Source organism: Saccoglossus kowalevskii, chromosome 15 (assembly GCF_978046115.1).
Source record: "Saccoglossus kowalevskii chromosome 15, keSacKowa6.1, whole genome shotgun sequence".
Taxonomy (NCBI): domain Eukaryota; kingdom Metazoa; phylum Hemichordata; class Enteropneusta; family Harrimaniidae; genus Saccoglossus; species Saccoglossus kowalevskii.
Window position 1 is genome coordinate 16,388,207 of NC_140655.1, and position 18,522 is coordinate 16,406,728.

An 18,522-nucleotide genomic window follows, 5' to 3' on the forward strand; every position below is an offset into this window, starting at 1 on the left:
AATAGAAAGCACTAAATGTTGTCGCTATTTATTCCAAAATTAAATAGCACAATTTGTTTACCGTCCCTCACACTGAGTCTGACACACCTAATTTTGTTTGGATTCGCCCAAATTATAACAACCCAAGAGAGCCAAGATGGCGGATCTTAAAAGCAATATTTTGCTTTCTTGCGTTCTCGTTTTATGTTTCGTATTTCTACTGAAAGCAGAGCGGACGATAACGGTTAATACATTGCCAGTGTGTTCGTACTACGGTAGGTACACGGGAATACATGACATTTTCTTTGAGTGGGGTACAAATTTGGGAAAATTCTTGGTCGTTCGAGTCTTTAATTCAGTATTAATACCATTACCAATGTTTTAATATTTAATGATTTTGGTATAGGCATTTTATATAAACTGTAATGCTACTTTCGCTACTCTAGTGGGGAATATAATAGCGAATTTAATATGACTTGGGGACTGGGCAGTATTTCCTTACTTCGGAGTAGGCCATCACAGTGACAGGAGTGTTTGTAGTGAATTTGTACCTAGCCCTGCATATAGTGCTGTGTGTAAGGGGACGCGTTCGATTCATTCTTGGTCTCCAAATTCACTCCAAAAATGGCTGTTTATGGTGAGCTAGGAAGGTACCCCATTGACTGTTTTAGCAAGAAACAACGACTTAAGTATTTCAACCAGGCAACAAACTCTGATAACACATTATTAATAAGAGAAGCCTACTTAGTAAATAAGAATGTAAAAGGTAAATGGTTTACAAGTGTAGAAACCCTCATGCAAGATATTGATATTGTCACCATTGTAAACTCAAATGAAATAATAAATAAGAAAAATTATTTGAGAACCAATGGATTTTAGACATGCATAATGATAATAGAAAACAAAACCTTGGCTTAAAACAAACTAAGAACATACACACTTTTTAAACAAGATGTAAAAATTGAAAATTACCTAATTAATATGCAGAACCATGGTCTTAGAAGGTTAATTGCAAAATTCAGGACAAGCAACCATGACCTTAAAATTGAGAAAGGCAGACATAATAATGTGCCACTGGATAAAAGAACATGTGATATCAGCAGCCAAAATATAATTGAGGATGAGCAACATTTTGTAATGAAATGTCCAGCTTACAGTCATCATAGGGACAAATTATTCCTGACTGCACAAAATAAAGTTCCAAATTTTGATAAAGAAAATAGTCAGAATAAATTCATTTTGATTATGGCAAACCATACTCTAGCACCAGCCTTAGATGTCTTTTTAAAAAACAGCTATGAAACAAAACAGCAACAACTATCAGTGTATTAGGCTACATTTTGTGTTCATTCTATATTCTGTATTCACCATTGGTTGCAAATTGTCTTTACTGTTTATTCATATTTGTTTTTGATTTGTTTTATATTTTTTGAAAAGTTTTTTTTTTTCCTTTTTCGATTGTAGTTTTTTAATTTCTTTCTGTAATACCCTTTTTATCCTTTCCTAAGGATTTTATGGGTCTAATAAAATATCATTAATACTTTCTCACATCACAATTACAATGGGGATTTAGTAATTTCAAATGGTAATTCCATGTTGTTGAATCCCTGGCAACATTGAAGAACTTTTGTTGTTTAGGTCTGTCTGCACCCTGCATGGTCTTGTAGATTTTGATTAAGTCACCACGTAAACGACGTGTAGTAAGTGAAGTGAGCTTAAGTAGATGAAGTCTTTCATGGTAGCCAAGATTTCTTAGTTCAGCTCTGCGTTGAACTTTTTCCAGGTTAATAATATCTCTCACCAGGTAAAGGTTCCAGACCTGGATACTATATTCCAGATGTGGTCTGACGTATAACTTGTATGCAGGAATAATAATGTCGGGCGATCTTGATGTGAATGTTCTTTTAAGGCCTAGGACCTTGTTAGCTTTACAAATTACTTTAGCACACTGCTCTGAGAATTTCAAATTTCTGGATAATGTAACAAGATCACTTTCTGACTGCATAGCCATAATAACATTATCATGGATTTTATATTCGTAAGTACCATTAGCACTTCCCAGATGCATACATTTCCATTTCCAGGGATCTCGCTAGCCCAACATGAGTGCCGGTCAGTCATGAATATTAATGAGCTATATGAATATTAACTAGCAATGAATTTTAATGAGTTTGGTCGCAGTGCAAATATTTTGAGAATTAAGACATTATGTTTCACTATTTAGAAGAGTTTGAATTTAAAAATGAAATATATTCGAAATGCAAATGCTGCAAACTAAAAACAGAAACAAATAAATTATTCATAAATAAAATATTGCCTAAAAGGGTTTTGATTTTAGTCCCAGATATAAAAAATGTTGAAGTGATTTTGATTTTTTTATATTAAAATTATTCAATACTGCTAGAACAAGAGTTATATAAAAGGCTAACCCTGAAGTTTTAATTAATTTTAACTTCTTTGTTACATGCTTTCAATACCCACACCACACAAGTTCACAAAAGTTTCCTTGATTTTGTTATTGCAGGGGATTCAAGATATGCTTCTCCAGAGGCTAGTTTATCCAACTGTTCTTGGTATAGCCAGTCAGCGTGTTGTAAAAGAACTGAAGTGACGTCTGTCTTTGGTGGCATGTATTCACTGTATGGTGCTTCTACCGCCTGTCAGAGTCGACTCAATTACATGATGTGTTATTTTTGTAGCCCTGCACAAGGGGAGTGGTATGACAAGTAAGTATAATTGTTATAGATAATACTTGCACTGGTCTACCATAGTTTGGTGATCTGTGTACTTGCATAACTGAAAATCACAGAGTTTGCAATTACATCCTCCATTGTGTTTCTCATGAAGCTTAGAGAGTGGTCTTGGGGTTGCTTGTTATAAACATTGGGTACAGGAAGAACCACTGATACAAGTACTATACACAGCAAGTTTAGTTTTTCTTCCAGAAACCAGCCATTTAAGTATTAATTTCAATTTTCGGAAGTAGCTGTTGAATGATTGAAGCAGCAGCCATGCACATTGACCAGTTAATGGACATTTTTAATCTATGTTCATCCCTCGTATTTCACGTCACCTCAGTAATTTTAACTGTGAGAATTTCTTTTGTTTGTAGCCATGTTCGTATCTGTATGGAATTCTGTGATGATACTTATACTAATTGTATGAACGCTAAATATAATGGACACACCATTGGAGAAAAATACCGGAATGGTCGACACTTCTGTGAATCACAACAGTTTGAAGTAGTGCACAGCAAACAAGGATGTTTTGACTTTGACCCTGGTGCTTTTGGTTCATCCACAATGAGTGCTCTCCACAAAGTTGTTTTTTTAATTTCAGTTTTTGTATCCATACTCAATACTGTATGATAGTCAATTTTTAAAATTTAGGAAAATCATTTTGTCCATAATCAATTTTAAAATTTTAAAAAAGAGAAATGTTATAAGCAACACTTCCAATAATATGCACTGATTACCAGTACTTAACATAAACAAACTTGATGTCTTGTATCCATAGAAAGTTAGAAATGACTGGTTTTGTAATTCCCCTGTCACTTCCATGCCATTCTTATGGCTATTTTTAACTGAAAGGTATTTTTGAAATTGCCTATCCCATTCGTTCTCATATGTTAAAGCCATTGACAAGGTTTGGAAAGATTCAGCATTTTGTCAATTCTTGTTTGAATGAGCACTGCGATGTTTTTATTAGACCATTGTGCAAATTTTGTTCAAGTGTACTAACTGTTTGAACAAACTTCACAAAAATGTGTGTAAAAAGATAGGCATCATCAAAACTTGTGCACAAAGCTTGTAGTCATCATCAAAACATGTGTAGATGCCAACTTGTTAATAATGTTAATGAATGCCTTCCAAATCCACAGGATGTTGAAGTAATGTTATCAAAATGTTCCAATTATGCAGAAACTTTCCTCACCAAGTTGAATGAGTGTGTGAAAGACAAATTATATAGTTAAAGACCCAGCATGCTGTCTACTGTCTTTGGTTGGGGACAACCAAGTTTACTGTCTTTGATTGGGGACAACCAAGTGTACTGTCTTTGGTTGGGGACAACCAAGTGTACTGTCTTTGGTTGGAACCAACCAAGTTTACTGTCTTTGGTTGGGACCAACCAAGTTTACTGTCTTTGGTTGGGACCAACCAAGTTTACTGTCTTTGGTTGCGACCAACCAAGTTTACTGTCTTGGGTTGTGGCCAACCAAGTGTACTGTCTTTGGTTGGGACCAACCAAGTTTACTGTCTTTGGTTGCGACCAACCAAGTTTACTGTCTTGGGTTGTGGCCAACCAAGTGTACTGTCTTGGGTTGTGGCCAACCAAGTGTACGGTCTTTGGTTGGGGCCAACCATGTGTACTGTTTTAGGTTGTGGCCAACCAAATCTTGGGTTGGGACCAACCATGTCTACTGTCTTTGGTTGGGGCCAACCAAGTCTACTGTCTTTGGTTGGGGCCAACCAAGTGTACTGTCTTGGGTTGTGGCCAACCAAGTGTACTGTCTTTGGTTGGGGCCAACCATGTGTACTGTCTTTGGTTGGGACCAACTAAGTTTACTGTCTTGGGTTGTGGCCAACCAAGTGTACTGTCTTTGGTTGGGGCCAACCATGTGTACTGTTTTAGGTTGGGGCCAACCATGTGTACTGTTTTAGGTTGGGGCCAACCAAGTCTTGGGTTGGGACCAACCATGTCTACTGTCTTTGGTTGGGGCCAACCAAGTCTACTGTCTTAGGTTGGGGACAACCAAGGGTACTGTCTTTGGTTGGGGCCAACCAAGTTTACTGTCTTTGGTTGGGACCAACTAAGTTTACTGTCTTGGGTTGTGGCCAACCAAGTGTACTGTCTTTGGTTGGAGCCAACCATGTGTACTGTTTTAGGTTGGGGCCAACCAAGTCTTGGGTTGGGACCAACCATGTCTACTGTCTTTGGTTGGAGCCAACCAAGTCTACTGTCTTAAGTTGGGGACAACTAAGGGTACTGTCTTTGGTTGGGGCCAACCAAGTTTACTGTCTAGTGTTGTGGCTAACCAAGTGTACTGTCTTTGGTTGGGGCCAACCATGTGTACTGTTTTAGGTTGGGGACAACCAAGGGTACTGTCTTTGGTTGGGGCCAACCAAGTTTACTGTCTTTGGTTGGGACCAACCAAGTTTACTGTCTTGGGTTGTGGCCAACCAAGTGTACTGTCTTTGGTTGGGGCCAACCATGTGTACTGTTTTAGGTTGGGGCCAACCAAGTCTTGAGTTGGGACCAACCATGTCTACTGTCTTTGGTTGGGGCCAACCAAGTGTACTGTCTTTGGTTGGGGCCAACCAAGTTTACTGTCTTTGGTTGGGGCCAACCAAGTCTACTGTCTGTGGTTGGGACCAACCAAGTGTACTGTCTGTGGTTGGGACCAACCATGTGCACTTTCTTGGGGCCAACCAAGTGTACTGTCTTAGGTTGGTGCCAACCAAGTGTACTGTCTTTAGTTGGGGCCAACCATGTGCATAGTCTTGGGTCGGGGCCAACCAAGTGTACTGTCTGTGGTTGGGACCAACCATGTGCACTGTCTTGGGTTGGGGCCAAACAAGTGTACTGTCTTGGGTTGGGGCCAAACAAATGTACTGTCTTAGGTTGGGGGCAACCAAGTGTACTGTCTTGGGTTGGGGCCAACCAAGTCTACTGTCTGTGGTTGGAGCCAACCAAGTGTACTGTATTAGGTTGGGGGCCAACCATGTGTACTGTCTTGGGTTGGAGGCCAACCAAGTTTACTGTCTTGGGTTGGGACCAACCAAGTTTACTGTCTTGGGTTGGGGCCAACCAAGTTTGCTGTCTTGGGTTGCAGCCAACCAAGTGTACTGTCTGTGGTCGGGACCAACCATGTGCACTGTCTTGGGGCCACCCAAGTGTACTGTCTTAGGTTGGGGCCAACCAAGTCTACTGTCTTTGGGCCAACCAAGTTTACTGTCTTGTGTTGGGGCCAACCAATTGTACTGCTTTGGGTTGGGGCCAATCTAGTGTACTGTCTTAGGTTGGGGCCAACCAAGTATACTGTATTTACTTCCATGATTAGACCCCCTGTTTATCTTGTAATAATAATATATTCTGTCAGTACTATCTGCTATGTGCAGATGCATTCCACTTACAGTTTGTAAATAATGTAAATATCCTACTTAATTTATTATCTCCAATTTCACTTTGTGAAATTTATTAGAGTTTGTCTTCTTGTGAGCAGCTGTGATGTATTTTTGTTTTCGAATAAGAAAAGAAAATTTTCAAACTATTGGAAAGCCATTGTTTGTGAAAATGTATATAAATGTTTTGTTTTTTTTACTGCTAAAAGTAGAAAAAGATTCAAAGCTTGTTGTTTTATTTGGCTACTGGCTGATGTACATAACTGAACAAGTACCATGATTGATTAATCAAACTGTGTTCTAGATAGACTAATTGTGATCATTTTAGTAGAGAGACTTTTATTAGCAACTTTTTACTTGCAAAAATCAGATTTCAATTATTTAATTGTTACAATCAAGTGCAATCATTTAATGATGATTTTTAATTATGTGAGATTTTAGATTAATCAGTTTTATCTTTCAATGTACTGTAGGTCTTGGAAGGAGATTCACTGACTATAAGGAAATAATTATTAGTACTTTGTATTCTATCAGTGTTTTCAAACAGTGTCATAATGTTGGCAGTGTGCTGCCCTCTATAGTGTGCTTGTAGGTCATAGTGTTGGCAGTGTGCTGCCCTCTATAGTGTACATATAGGTCATAGTATTGGCAGTGTGCTGCCCTCTATAGTGTACATATAGGTCATAGTATTGGCAGTGTGCTGCCCTCTATAGTGTACTTGTAGGTCATAATATTGGCAGTGTGCTGCCCTCTATAGTGTGCTTATAGGTCATAGTGTTAGCAGAGTGCTGCCGTCTATCCTCGGGGTGGAGCTACGTCACAGACGTTTCACGTTGCTAAGACGCGCACCACTGTACATACATTTCTATGGGCTCTGGGTGCACTGCTGTGGAATGCTGTTCGAGCCGGTGAAAATTCGAGAAAACAACACAAACTCAACTTTGAAGTAATTCTGAACAACCACATTTATATATGTTACACACGTAAGGCTAATCTTGTTACACTGTTCAGGGGACTCTCAACAACCATCCCAAAGTACCGTTTTCTGCAAGTTTTGGCCTTTGTTTTTCACCCCGGGGGTTGCCAGGCGGTAGAAAAAGCCCAGATGTCCGCCTCGAGGATAGTGTGCTTGTAGGTCATAGTGTTGGCAGTGTGCTGCCCTCTATGGTGTACTTGCAGGTCATATTGTTCACTGGTTCCCAGCATCCCTTGCGTATACCAAGTAGGATGCAGGTAACTGCAGTAACGCCATGCCCATACTGTCTGCCTACTTATGCTAGAACCATGACTAGTTACATTCTCAATGAGTAGATGTAGATAGATTACTATGCATTCTCTTCAGTTTAACATTAAAGTTTTGTTTACCACCATAGTTCATCACTATGGTGATATTCGGTTGTACTTCTGTGAAACTAAGCACACCTACTATAGCTTCATAATATATAGTTACTGTTGTTAAATTTGTAATTTTGACATTAAACTTGGCAGGCTTTATTGGAAGTATGTCTAAGCTGACATTCATTATATTTGTACACTGTGTTACAGCAAGGAGCATAGCCAAGGTCATACCCCCTTAGTCTAAATCACAACATAATAACTTTACTAAAGGCCTTGTACATGACCCTTAAAGGTACTTGTTTTGGTACTTATCAATAACCCCTGAAGGTCACACATCCTGGTACTTTATATGACTTCTAAAGGTCACACATCTTTTTGGGGGAACCTGTTCTCTAGCAAAGAGAATTTCTCAATTATAATTTGTTGTCAATGAATTCAAAACGCTTGAATATTGCAAACACCAATTGAAGTAGAATGCTTTTACGCTACAGGAGTATCACAAAGTACCAGGATGTGTGACCTTTAGGTCATGCATGAGGCTCACTGCGTGAGCTTAATAGTTATTTTACACACACACACTTCATATTTGGCTACAACCCTGCATTAACCATTCTAGTTGGAAAAACTGATGATTATGATGTATCAAAGCATTTAATCAATATGAAAATATATTTCTACATTATTTATGTAAACCATTCAGAAATTTTTTAATAGATTTACAAAATACTTTGTAGCTAGTTTTGCAAATTGTAATGTGTTTCTCTAAGGCATACAAGACTTGACTGCTTTATTTAATCTCTCAGTTCAGTGAATTTTGTGTATAAACAAATATGATCAAAATAGTAAAATCAATCTGTATACGAGTCTCGCTTCCTAGTCTAGAAGCTACTTAAATCAATAGATGCATACAACAGTTGACAAGCAGCCTGTATTAAAATGCAGCAACTTCCAGTCCACTTAGGTGAGTTGAAAAAGATTACATTATACAGGCTACTCAAGTCAGTTGAAAATGATTATATTATACAGGCTACTTAGGTCAGTTGAAAACGATTACAGTATACAGTCCACTTAGGTCAGTTGAAAAAGATTAAATTATACATGCTACTCCAGCTCAATTATGTCATATTTATTGAATGTTTTAATTTTTCATACAGGGTATGTGTGGATTTGTATTTTATTTATTTATTACTAACTATTGTCTTTTTTATCTATAGTAAAATATCAAATAGCTCAAGAAAATATGTCATTGTTTATTTATTTTATCCGTTCTGATGAGTAGCTTGCTGTTGTCATTGACTTCTACTTCTGATTCAAATGATTGATTCAAAATGTTTCATTTCTGTCAATTCTGTGCACACAGTATATGGATTGACCTCTACCCATTCTAACCCGTTCATGCTTTGTGCCCACCCTGTATATCAATTGACGTCTGTCAGTCTTTACCCAGTCATGCCCTGTGTCAAACCCATTAAGGTGCAGGATTGTGTTAATAGCCAATTTGTACAGTTTAGAATGCTAAATTAAAAATGTCTAAATCAATTTGTAAAGTTTAGATTCAAGTTTAGAAAGCTAAATTAGAAATGTCTGAATCAATTTGTAAAGTTTAGATTCAAGTTTAGAAAGCTAAATTAAAAATGTCTGAATCCATTTGTAAAGTTTAGATTCAAGTTTAGAAAGCTAAATTAAAAATATCTAAATCAATTTCTAAATTTACGTTTTCTAGATTATGATTTAGAAACCGATCTAAATTATAAACTAAGACGCTATTTAGAAACAACAATTGCCGCTATTTAGATGATCTAAATTATAAACTAGGACACTATTTAGAAGCTGAGAGGAACACTATTTAGCTTGCTATTTAAACGATCTAAACTAAATTATAAACTATGGGGCTATTTAGAAATGAAGACTTGTTACTTTGAAATTATTATTTCTTTATTATTTTAGATGATCTACATTATAAACTACGGCTCTATTTAGAAATGATGATATGTTACATTGAAATTATTATTTTCGGGCACAATTGCTGCTATTTAGCTTGCTGTTAACTACATCACCTACCAGAAATAATAATGGAAATATTAAATTTCATGTATTACTCGTTAGGCTTAATTACAGATTACAGCCCCAAACGGAAACTACTAGAGAATATACCCTGGTCCAAATAAAACACCCTAGGGTAGCATTCTCTAAGAAAAAAGCCTCACCTAAGGGGTCACCCCCAGGGCAATCATGCACCTCGCCTGTCAGTTTCAATTCTCAATTCAATGTTCCGCTGCGATGTAGAGGGATTATTGTTTTCCTCTGCAAGCCGTACTGGACAAAAGAGGCAGATTACAGATCTTCACGGGCTCTAACTTCCGCTATTACAGTAAGGCCTTTCCATTATTAAGGCTCCTGTTTTTGCCTGTTTTTGTTGAATCACCAGCTCAGTTTGAATTCGCGGGTTAAAACCAAAAAAATATCCAAGATCACTTTACAAAATGTTAATAGTTTCTAAAGTGTTAATTCAATAGACAAACATGCGCAATTTACATTGATAGCAAATCATTGTCTTCACCAGACTGCACACCCACTCAGTAACACTCGGTAACACATAAAACATTATACACACTACACTATAGATAGATATGGTTAGATTGCATGATGCAGCCACCGGGACAGTCCGATCATGGAGGTAAAAAGAGATTTACCTCCATGATCCGACCATGGAACTATAAACCACGCTCCATGGTCCGACCAACCATTTATTTAATCATTTGCGCAAACGCCAATCCAAAACAGCCATACGGTTTAAAACTGCCAAAACTAAAATTCACATCACTAAAGTAATAAAGCTGACATAACTAAGAACAAACAGGTATAATGCAGCGAAACTGAAAACAAAAATGATACACAAATATAAACTAATCTATATCGCCTTTTTTAGTACACAGACCGCCCAGAAAAAAAACAGAGATAAAAACACGCTTAAGGGTAAAATATAGCTGAAACCATGTACCCGTCGCCTTGTTTTGTGCGCCAGCGGGTGGATTATCAGGGAGTAAATTCTCCTACTCTCGGGTTCTCCACACTTGTCAGGGGGGAATCTCGTCTCGTCTCTATATCTCGTCCCTTCGAGGTACGGGATCGGGAAAGTCACTTATACTTTACAGTCAAATAAGACACACACAACGAAATACGTTTCAACTCTCGTCTTAGTCGATCTGTGGAGCACTCTATAAGACACAGCGCCTGGGGAAAAATCCCCAAGACTATCGCAAGGCTGAACCAAGACTCGCCTAAGACTGGACTGCCTCAAGGCTCGCCCCAGGACTCTCTCGGACTGGCCTCTCAGACTGCCGTACTCCCCAAGACCAACTCAAACTCTCTTTATTCATTTTCAAAACTCTAACCAATTACAAAGCAGTAAAAAGACTCTAGGGCGTAACCTTCAATCATAAAGCCAATCACACTAAGCACTGAATACGTCATAACTTTGATTAATCGTTCACTACATTAATAACTACGGATACCAACTGTCAGAATCTTAGTCAGAATAGCGGCGGTTATCTGGTAATTAGTTCCAAATCACTGAGCCAAGTTTCGTCCAAAACTTCAAATAGGCCTAAACGATGACAGACATAACACAGCAATTCGCTAATAATCAGCTAATTAAGTCGGTTAACAGATACGCAAAAACAAATTCATGACAGGATGTCGGGTTTCATCCAGTCCAAAGTAGTAAATTACACTACGTAAAAATGTTTTAAGGAAAACTGAACCGTGGCTAGTCCCGCGTAGTCGTTATTAACATTATCACATTATAAAATTAGCACAGCATTGAATTTATTTGATAAATTAATTGTACCAATTATTAATTATGGGTGTGAAGTATGGGGAGAAGAATCAGCAAAACATAGTAACATTATAGAAAGTGTACAGTTTGCATTCTGTAGATTTCTTTTAGGTGTCAGCAAAAATTCAACAAAAAATTCTATTCTTGGAGAGCTGGGTAGATATCCATTGAACGTCAAAATTGAAACACAAATGTTAAAATATTGGTTTAGACTAAAATCCCCAGTAACTCCCAGCATTGTAGCAACTGCCTTTATGGAAATAAACACTTGGAAAACAGGATGGGTAGAAAGAATAGAAGAGATAATTAAAAACAACAATCTTTCAGAATTATGATCAAAACAACATGAAAAGAAGATAGGGGAGGTACTCAGAGAAAATTATGTAAAAACATGGAGAAGGGAATAATTTAATAACAGCAGAATGAATGGGGCAACAAACAAACTAACTTTATACAGACAATTTAAAACTACCTTCAATATGAAGAATTATTTAAATGATATAAAAAAATTAAATTAAGGCCATTATTTTGCAAATTTAGAATTTCTGATCATTGAGACTGGCAGACAAAAGAAAATTCCTAGAATTGAAAGAATATGTAAACTCTGCACAGATGATAAAATTGAAGACGAGTACCATTTCTTAATAGGATGCAGTAAATATAACATGCCCCGTAATAAATTATTTAAATATATACAGGGCAAAAAATCTGACTTCTTGAAAATGAATGAAGACGAAAAATTCCGATTTATTATGACAAGCTTTGCAGGAATAGAAACTGCACAATTCATACATACAAGTATGAACTTAAAAGATGAAACATAGCAACTCCATCAAATTAGTCTGCAGGTAGTTTTAATGCAATGGCATATTTAGTAGCTTAGTAGTTTTATTGTTATACTAATTTTTATGTTTTTTTTCTTTCATTCTTAGTTACATGTATTCAATGTTTTATTCGTGATTCTGGTGGATTGAACTGTACTTCAGTTTTGCTTTGTACTAAACAATAACATTAGCTTATGTTCAATGTGCTATTTGTGATATTAGTTGTGTGAAGTATTATTTCTGTTTTTGTTTTACAACCATAAAATTACTCTCTGTAGTAGATTTTCGTGTTGAATAAAATTATTATAATTATTATTGCAGACTTATATTCCAAAGAATCACGTGCCTGATATAAAGCTTATGATTGGATGTTAACATCATGTGAAGACATTAGTTTCCCGCTATACTGACGAACCGCGGGGAACTTTGTCTTCACCAGACTGCACACCTACTCAGTAACACATAGCACACTATACACGATACACTATAGATATATGGTTAGATTGCAGGATGTAGCACCATAGAACAATAAAAGAATGGGTTAAAGAAAAGGTCCGCCACTCTCAAAAATAGAAACTATACTTCTGTTGTACTGCCAATGCGGAACAAAGAATAACAGTGGATTGTTGCGTTGTTGACGAGCTCAGATGCATTTTCCATGTGACAACCGATGAGAAATCTGCAAAAAAAAAAACAGTCGATGAGTCTCGATCAACACAATTTCATCATGGTTTATATAATGTATTAAAAGTATATATACATCAGTTGTGTAATGTTACCAAAAGCAAAACATCGCATCTTACCACTACACGTACCGTTACGGTATATTCCACCATGTACTACATTATCACGAGGAATTATCTCACAAGCATAACAGAACGCGCAAAATCACTCCACGGGGCTGAATTCTGCCCATATAGCATATATATATATATATATATATATATATATATATATATATATATATATGACCACACTAATATAAATAATTAGTGCATAATATAAAAAAAATTGAAGTGAGCAAATCACAGGCAAGTAATGTAACAAATCACATAAACAAAACGCCGTCATCGTCAAAAATAAAATCAACGGCAACGTATACGTAGACTGTACTTCAAACGAACCCCAGACATTACAGAATAACAAATAACAGAATTGTATGCACGGTTATCGTGGTAAAAAAAACATTGCTCAATACTGGTATTATTTCTTCAGCGCTTTTCGACAATTGGCCCGAGTGGGACATAACGCGCGACCTGTAGAATGGAAGTAAATCTACCAATCAAATGAAGACCACACATTTTATCCATTATATATTACCATTGATGTTCCAATCGTCACTATAAATACTTTTACTAAGCATATTTGCTTTCTTATTCCGCTTTCTTAGCAGCCACTCCGGGACTACGGCAGACATTCCAAGCACCCGCATTACTCAACGCCACCCCATATAGCTCAGGTATTTTACTGCTACCATGCAGTATTCTAGCCCCATTCTGGTTATCTGCGCATTACCAGCACATTAAGCCCGACAAAGCCTGCACTGTTACCAAGTAACATGCAAAGAACTATTCGAATTCTTTCCACGTCAGCCACGTGGATCTTTTGCTGATTTCAGCATCCAACCATATACCCATGTTTTGTTTTTTTGTCCATCGCCCTGGTCATAAACATGTATCAATATACTCACGCAATGCACATATTAGCCTCCCCTGACAACAAATACATAAATTTCATCCTTCTGCATATACGACTGATCACCCAGCCAAGCTAACGTTAAGCAGGGCAGTCACTGGTACATATCTGCTGCTATTAAAAAGCGCCGAGTAATTCGACAATGCCTGCACTGCCACCAAGTAACGTGCGAAGAATTCCCCCAGTTCTCTGTACGTCAGCCATGTGGATCTCGATGCTTTCTGCCCATCCAGACCAACATTATAATACCTAATACCACTGGCAGATGCATCAATTTAACACAAAACTAGGATTTGGACCTTGCCTAACATCAACTAGCAACGCGTCATCAATATTGTCGTTATTTAGAGTGTTTAACTAGATCCTCAACTCGTAATGCAAAATTGTCAATTTTAATCATAGTCAATTTAACACCTTAAACCAAACATGCACTGCCAAGTCTGCACTGGTCGCATACAGACAATCTGACTAATGACTGCTGCCTGTTCCCTCGCTTGTTATGTATACATACGCGTAATAAACATGCATCAATTTACAATGTACATTTTTGCTACTAGCGGATACAAAAAACGAACTCTTCTTTATATACAATTGATGACCCAACCAAGCTATTATTAAACTTGGCGACCACTGAAACTAACAAAAAGTCCCTACAAGCGCAACTGGTTACTCAAGTGCCAGCCTTTACAAGCGTAAAGTAAGTGGGCCCTCACACTGTATTGTAAACTCATTTGATAGAGTAGGAACATTTTCTTTTACGAAAAATATATTATCAATCTCACTTAATTCCAAATTGTTGTTTTTTTCCTGATGTATAGAGCTTCTTGTAATACCTATTAATTTCCTTTAAAATTTCTTTTTTACGCGTCAAATATTCATTCCCTTGTTTCAACTCAACAATGGTCTTTTTTGAATAATTATGTTTCTCTAAATTCAAAAAGAAATTTGTACTTGTCTCACCATTTTCAAACCATTGAACCCTCGACCTTACAATTGAGGAGTTTTCATCTTGACTTTAATTGTCAAGTATTCATTTTGAAAAGCTAGGATTGGGTTTTTAAACGCGTATTCGTACATTCCGTTTACAATTTGCACAACGAATAAATCCAATCATTTAATAGATTTATAATTCTGTTTTTACAATAATAAGATTAAATGTTATGAAGAGTTAACACGAATACAAAGGAGTGATTAGTTCAAGTAATTGATAATAAACTGCTCAACAATTCCAGTGATACGAATGTGATAATGAATGTTCTCGCGAAAACCTGTTGGGTTATACGAACTTTTGTGTTGTTGCAATTTTCACACGGACGGTTCCTGTATGAGTTGTTTATTTAAATTAGCATACACTAGAGTTCAATACGCATTTTTGTTACAATCGCATCATCATTGGTACAGTTTGCATCTCAGAAATCTGAATAAAACACAGCAACATCCTATTATGGCATATTATTGCGTTGTTGCAAGGTAAAAACAAAATGAGTTCTGTTCACGCTATTCAATAGAATAATTTCTGATTTTAAACGCACGTGTTGCGTTGTTTGATTACGTCAGTGTCGCTTCAGGCTCGTTCAAAGTATCGTGTTATATCAAATGAATAATTGGAGATAATCTTAGTTGTTTTTAAACAACCAACTGCAAAAAACGACGTCACGACAAAATTCCAGATAATTAGGAACTATTTAGTCAAAAATAACATGGTACACACAAACCTGCAAATATAGACCATACAAAAACTACGTATGAAGTGTATACTGTTATATCATTTTATTATAATATTATTAGCAGTATCTTTCTAATATAAATCCCATGGACTATAATAAAATACAATCAGCTGCTATATTAATACACATATTATACACTGAGCATGTACAACATACCCTCTCAGTGGCGGCGGCACCGGGGGCAGCGGGGCGGTCGCCCACCCGAAAAAATGTTGGGGAGGCATCGCCTCCCAAAACCCTATGTGTCAGCAAAATTTGCCCCTCAAAATGCAGGATATGGCGTCAGATTTCAGATCTCGTCCCTCATGGAAGATTTCGTGCCGCCGCCCCTGCCTCCTTTCTATCAACATCATTTGACAGTACTACCTGAACCATTTAAAGAGCGGTTGTCGTCGTGTCGCGCCCTGTTCGATATGGTACTCATAGCGACGTTTACAACGCGTGTAAAATACATTGTTTGTTTACACGAAATTCGAACAAGCGCTGCGTGACGACCATCGCCCTTTAATTAACAGCCATGCTGGATTCCCTTTTCTTATTGACAGTCACCACAAAGTGTATCGGGTAATGCAACGACTGAAATTAACTTGAGCCGAGTTCAATACAATGAATACAATACTAATTTTATTATGTCGGTTCGGTTGTTGTGTGTGTAACTGTTTATGGCGTTAACATCAACCTTTCAATTACTTAACTATCGTATCTCTTGCTCTCATTATTCTGTCCCAGCTAATTAATCAGCGTTTATTTTGCTTTACTCGTTCTCCTCGTTATATAATGCCTCTGGCATTTACAAAATCGCGAATTGGTATACTTTAATTAATGTCTAATGTGATACTTGTAATGTGTACTTCACCGTGTGCAAGAATATATTTAAGGATGTACATTGTACTACACTTTTGTGGTGACTTTTTCTTTTCTTTTTTTTCCTCTTTTATTAAACGGTGACATATACATATATGCAGCCACACCTTTTTTTTTTATTAAATTACGTTTTTATTTCAAGAAAAAACGGCTTTTTTTTTAAATCAAAAATAATTTACAAATAACGGAAATCCCGGGAATGTGAATTTCGGCTAAGCCCCTCTCAGTCGAAACAATAACATTTGTAATTAGAATAATCCCGCAAATAAACATCTGATGGTTCATCGCATCGCTTTTCTCTACTATATAATACTGTTCATTTATTTTGTATTGACCAAGGTTATTTTGAAAAAAGCCACGGAAAAAAAATTGGGAAAAGAGCGTTTCAATGACAAGCGAAACCTGCAAATTTCTGAATGGCAGAAAGCGTATTTTTTACTACGAAACACAGTCCCTCTACTAAACAAAGTCGGACCACGGGGAGCCCAGGAACTATGATCAACTGCACACAGTCTCTATGAGGGGGAGGGGGGGGGTTATCGGTTGGTATCTAGTGTGAGAAATAGACAAGGGAAGAAGCCTGCTCACATTTTTTAAACTCGAAAAAACAGTCAAACAGAAAGAAAAATAAAATCTAAAAAAATACCAGCTTGAAGAATATTGGTTTCTCATTCAAATTTCGCCAAAGCCATACCTATATTTTACCGATATCTGCAGTTGACCAGTTGAGCGTGGCTAACCAAGGCGTAAACCCGGTGTGGTTCGTAATCAGTCTTGTGATTGGTTGTTGACACATTCTGATTAGGCCACGCCTCCAACTGTGCCGTGTTTTCAGTGAAACCATTAATTATTCGTAAATGGAGTGAATTTTTGTAGTTTTCTTGATTTATTCTAGTGATATCGGTAAAATAAATGTATGTATGTCTTTTGCGAAATTTGAAAGATATATATAATATTGTTCAAGCTAGTATTTTTATAGATTTTATTTTTAGTTTGAAAAATATGGGCTCACTGGAGCCATAATCAGCTTGCGCACGCGCGATAATAAGAATAAATGCGATATTTACTATATGGGGGCCGCCATCTTGAATGCGACATAAAACTTAATAAGAGACAAGTTGTGAAACGCGTTTTTCAGATTCCTAAAAATCAGGACAAAAATTGGGGTAATATTAAGCTAACCGATTACAAAATTCGGCCGAATTCGTCGCTTTTGTGTGGAAAAATCCCTTAAATACGAACACCTAATAGCACGAAGAACATAGAACACTTTCTTGGGGTATTTGAAACCAAAAATGTCATTCCAGCTTAGCAGCACCCTCTCACCCTCTCGAACTTGAGACCATTCACTGTCAGACAACTATTCTGACTTTGTCTCGGTCGAAAAGTACACTGATAAGTAAGTGTTAAGTAAGTAAACGATCCGGGGTATAGTCAACATGAGACTCTGGATAACATGTAGGACCTAAATGTAGCGTCAATATACAGCACTAATGAACGAAATTTGCATTACAATATTATGTTTCCGAATAATCCGATATTTATGCTGGAAACTGACACGTACAAAGTGTAGTCAAGTCAGTAAGCAAAAGATACTGTGGACCCAATGGTGTACATGAACATGTTACCACAAAATAAATGTCAGTGAATAATTTTTTTTTTTTAAAAACTTGCAAAACTAGGGGCAAGTGACAATCCCTTTTTTTAAATCTCATTTATCATTAGTATTTCCGCATGAAGTTACACGTTATCATTATAGCAAGAAAAAATAATATTTCTTTTGTCCAGGTTGTATAATGGATTCTATAATTAATATATCATAGGTACTTTTGTAAAGCGTACCGTTATATATTACCAGTAAAATATGCACACCATTGAAATGATAAAAACCTCAAATGCAATCGTAGTGTACATACAGATTAAACACAATTATCATTGATTTTTGATTTGCGGTAGTTAAAATTTTGCCAACATGATGTGACATTATATATAATCGGTGGTGGGAATTATTTTTCGTAACTAACACTAACCGTGAAATACACCAATTATTATCGCTGATGGAATATTTTATATTGCAATTTCTTAATATTATTTTGTTGTATTGCAACGCATTGTTGATCCAATGCCTCCTCGCT

The 18,522-nt window shown here is 36.8% G+C and overlaps 1 protein-coding gene across 1 annotated transcript; it reads left to right on the forward strand.

Moving 5' to 3' along the window:
• The first annotated feature begins 111 nt into the window (after positions 1 to 111).
• LOC102807164 (riboflavin-binding protein-like) lies at positions 112 to 3,485 on the forward strand. Its single transcript, XM_078005472.2, has 3 exons — positions 112 to 254; positions 2,504 to 2,705; positions 3,092 to 3,485. Exons 1-3 carry the CDS (start codon positions 137 to 139, stop codon positions 3,345 to 3,347), a joined length of 576 nt encoding a protein of 191 aa, XP_077861598.1. The 5' UTR covers positions 112 to 136; the 3' UTR covers positions 3,348 to 3,485.
• Positions 3,486 to 18,522: the final 15,037 nt, after the last annotated feature.

Bases quoted from the DNA above. Each gene is read 5' to 3' on its own strand.
- LOC102807164 (XM_078005472.2), top strand. From the start codon at position 137: ATGGCGGATCTTAAAAGCAATATTTTGCTTTCTTGCGTTCTCGTTTTA. The intron at 255-2,503 runs GTAGGTACACGG...TTGTTATTGCAG, and splicing joins GCCAGTGTGTTCGTACTACG to GGGATTCAAGATATGCTTCT. The intron at 2,706-3,091 runs GTAAGTATAATT...TTTTGTTTGTAG, and splicing joins CAAGGGGAGTGGTATGACAA to CCATGTTCGTATCTGTATGG.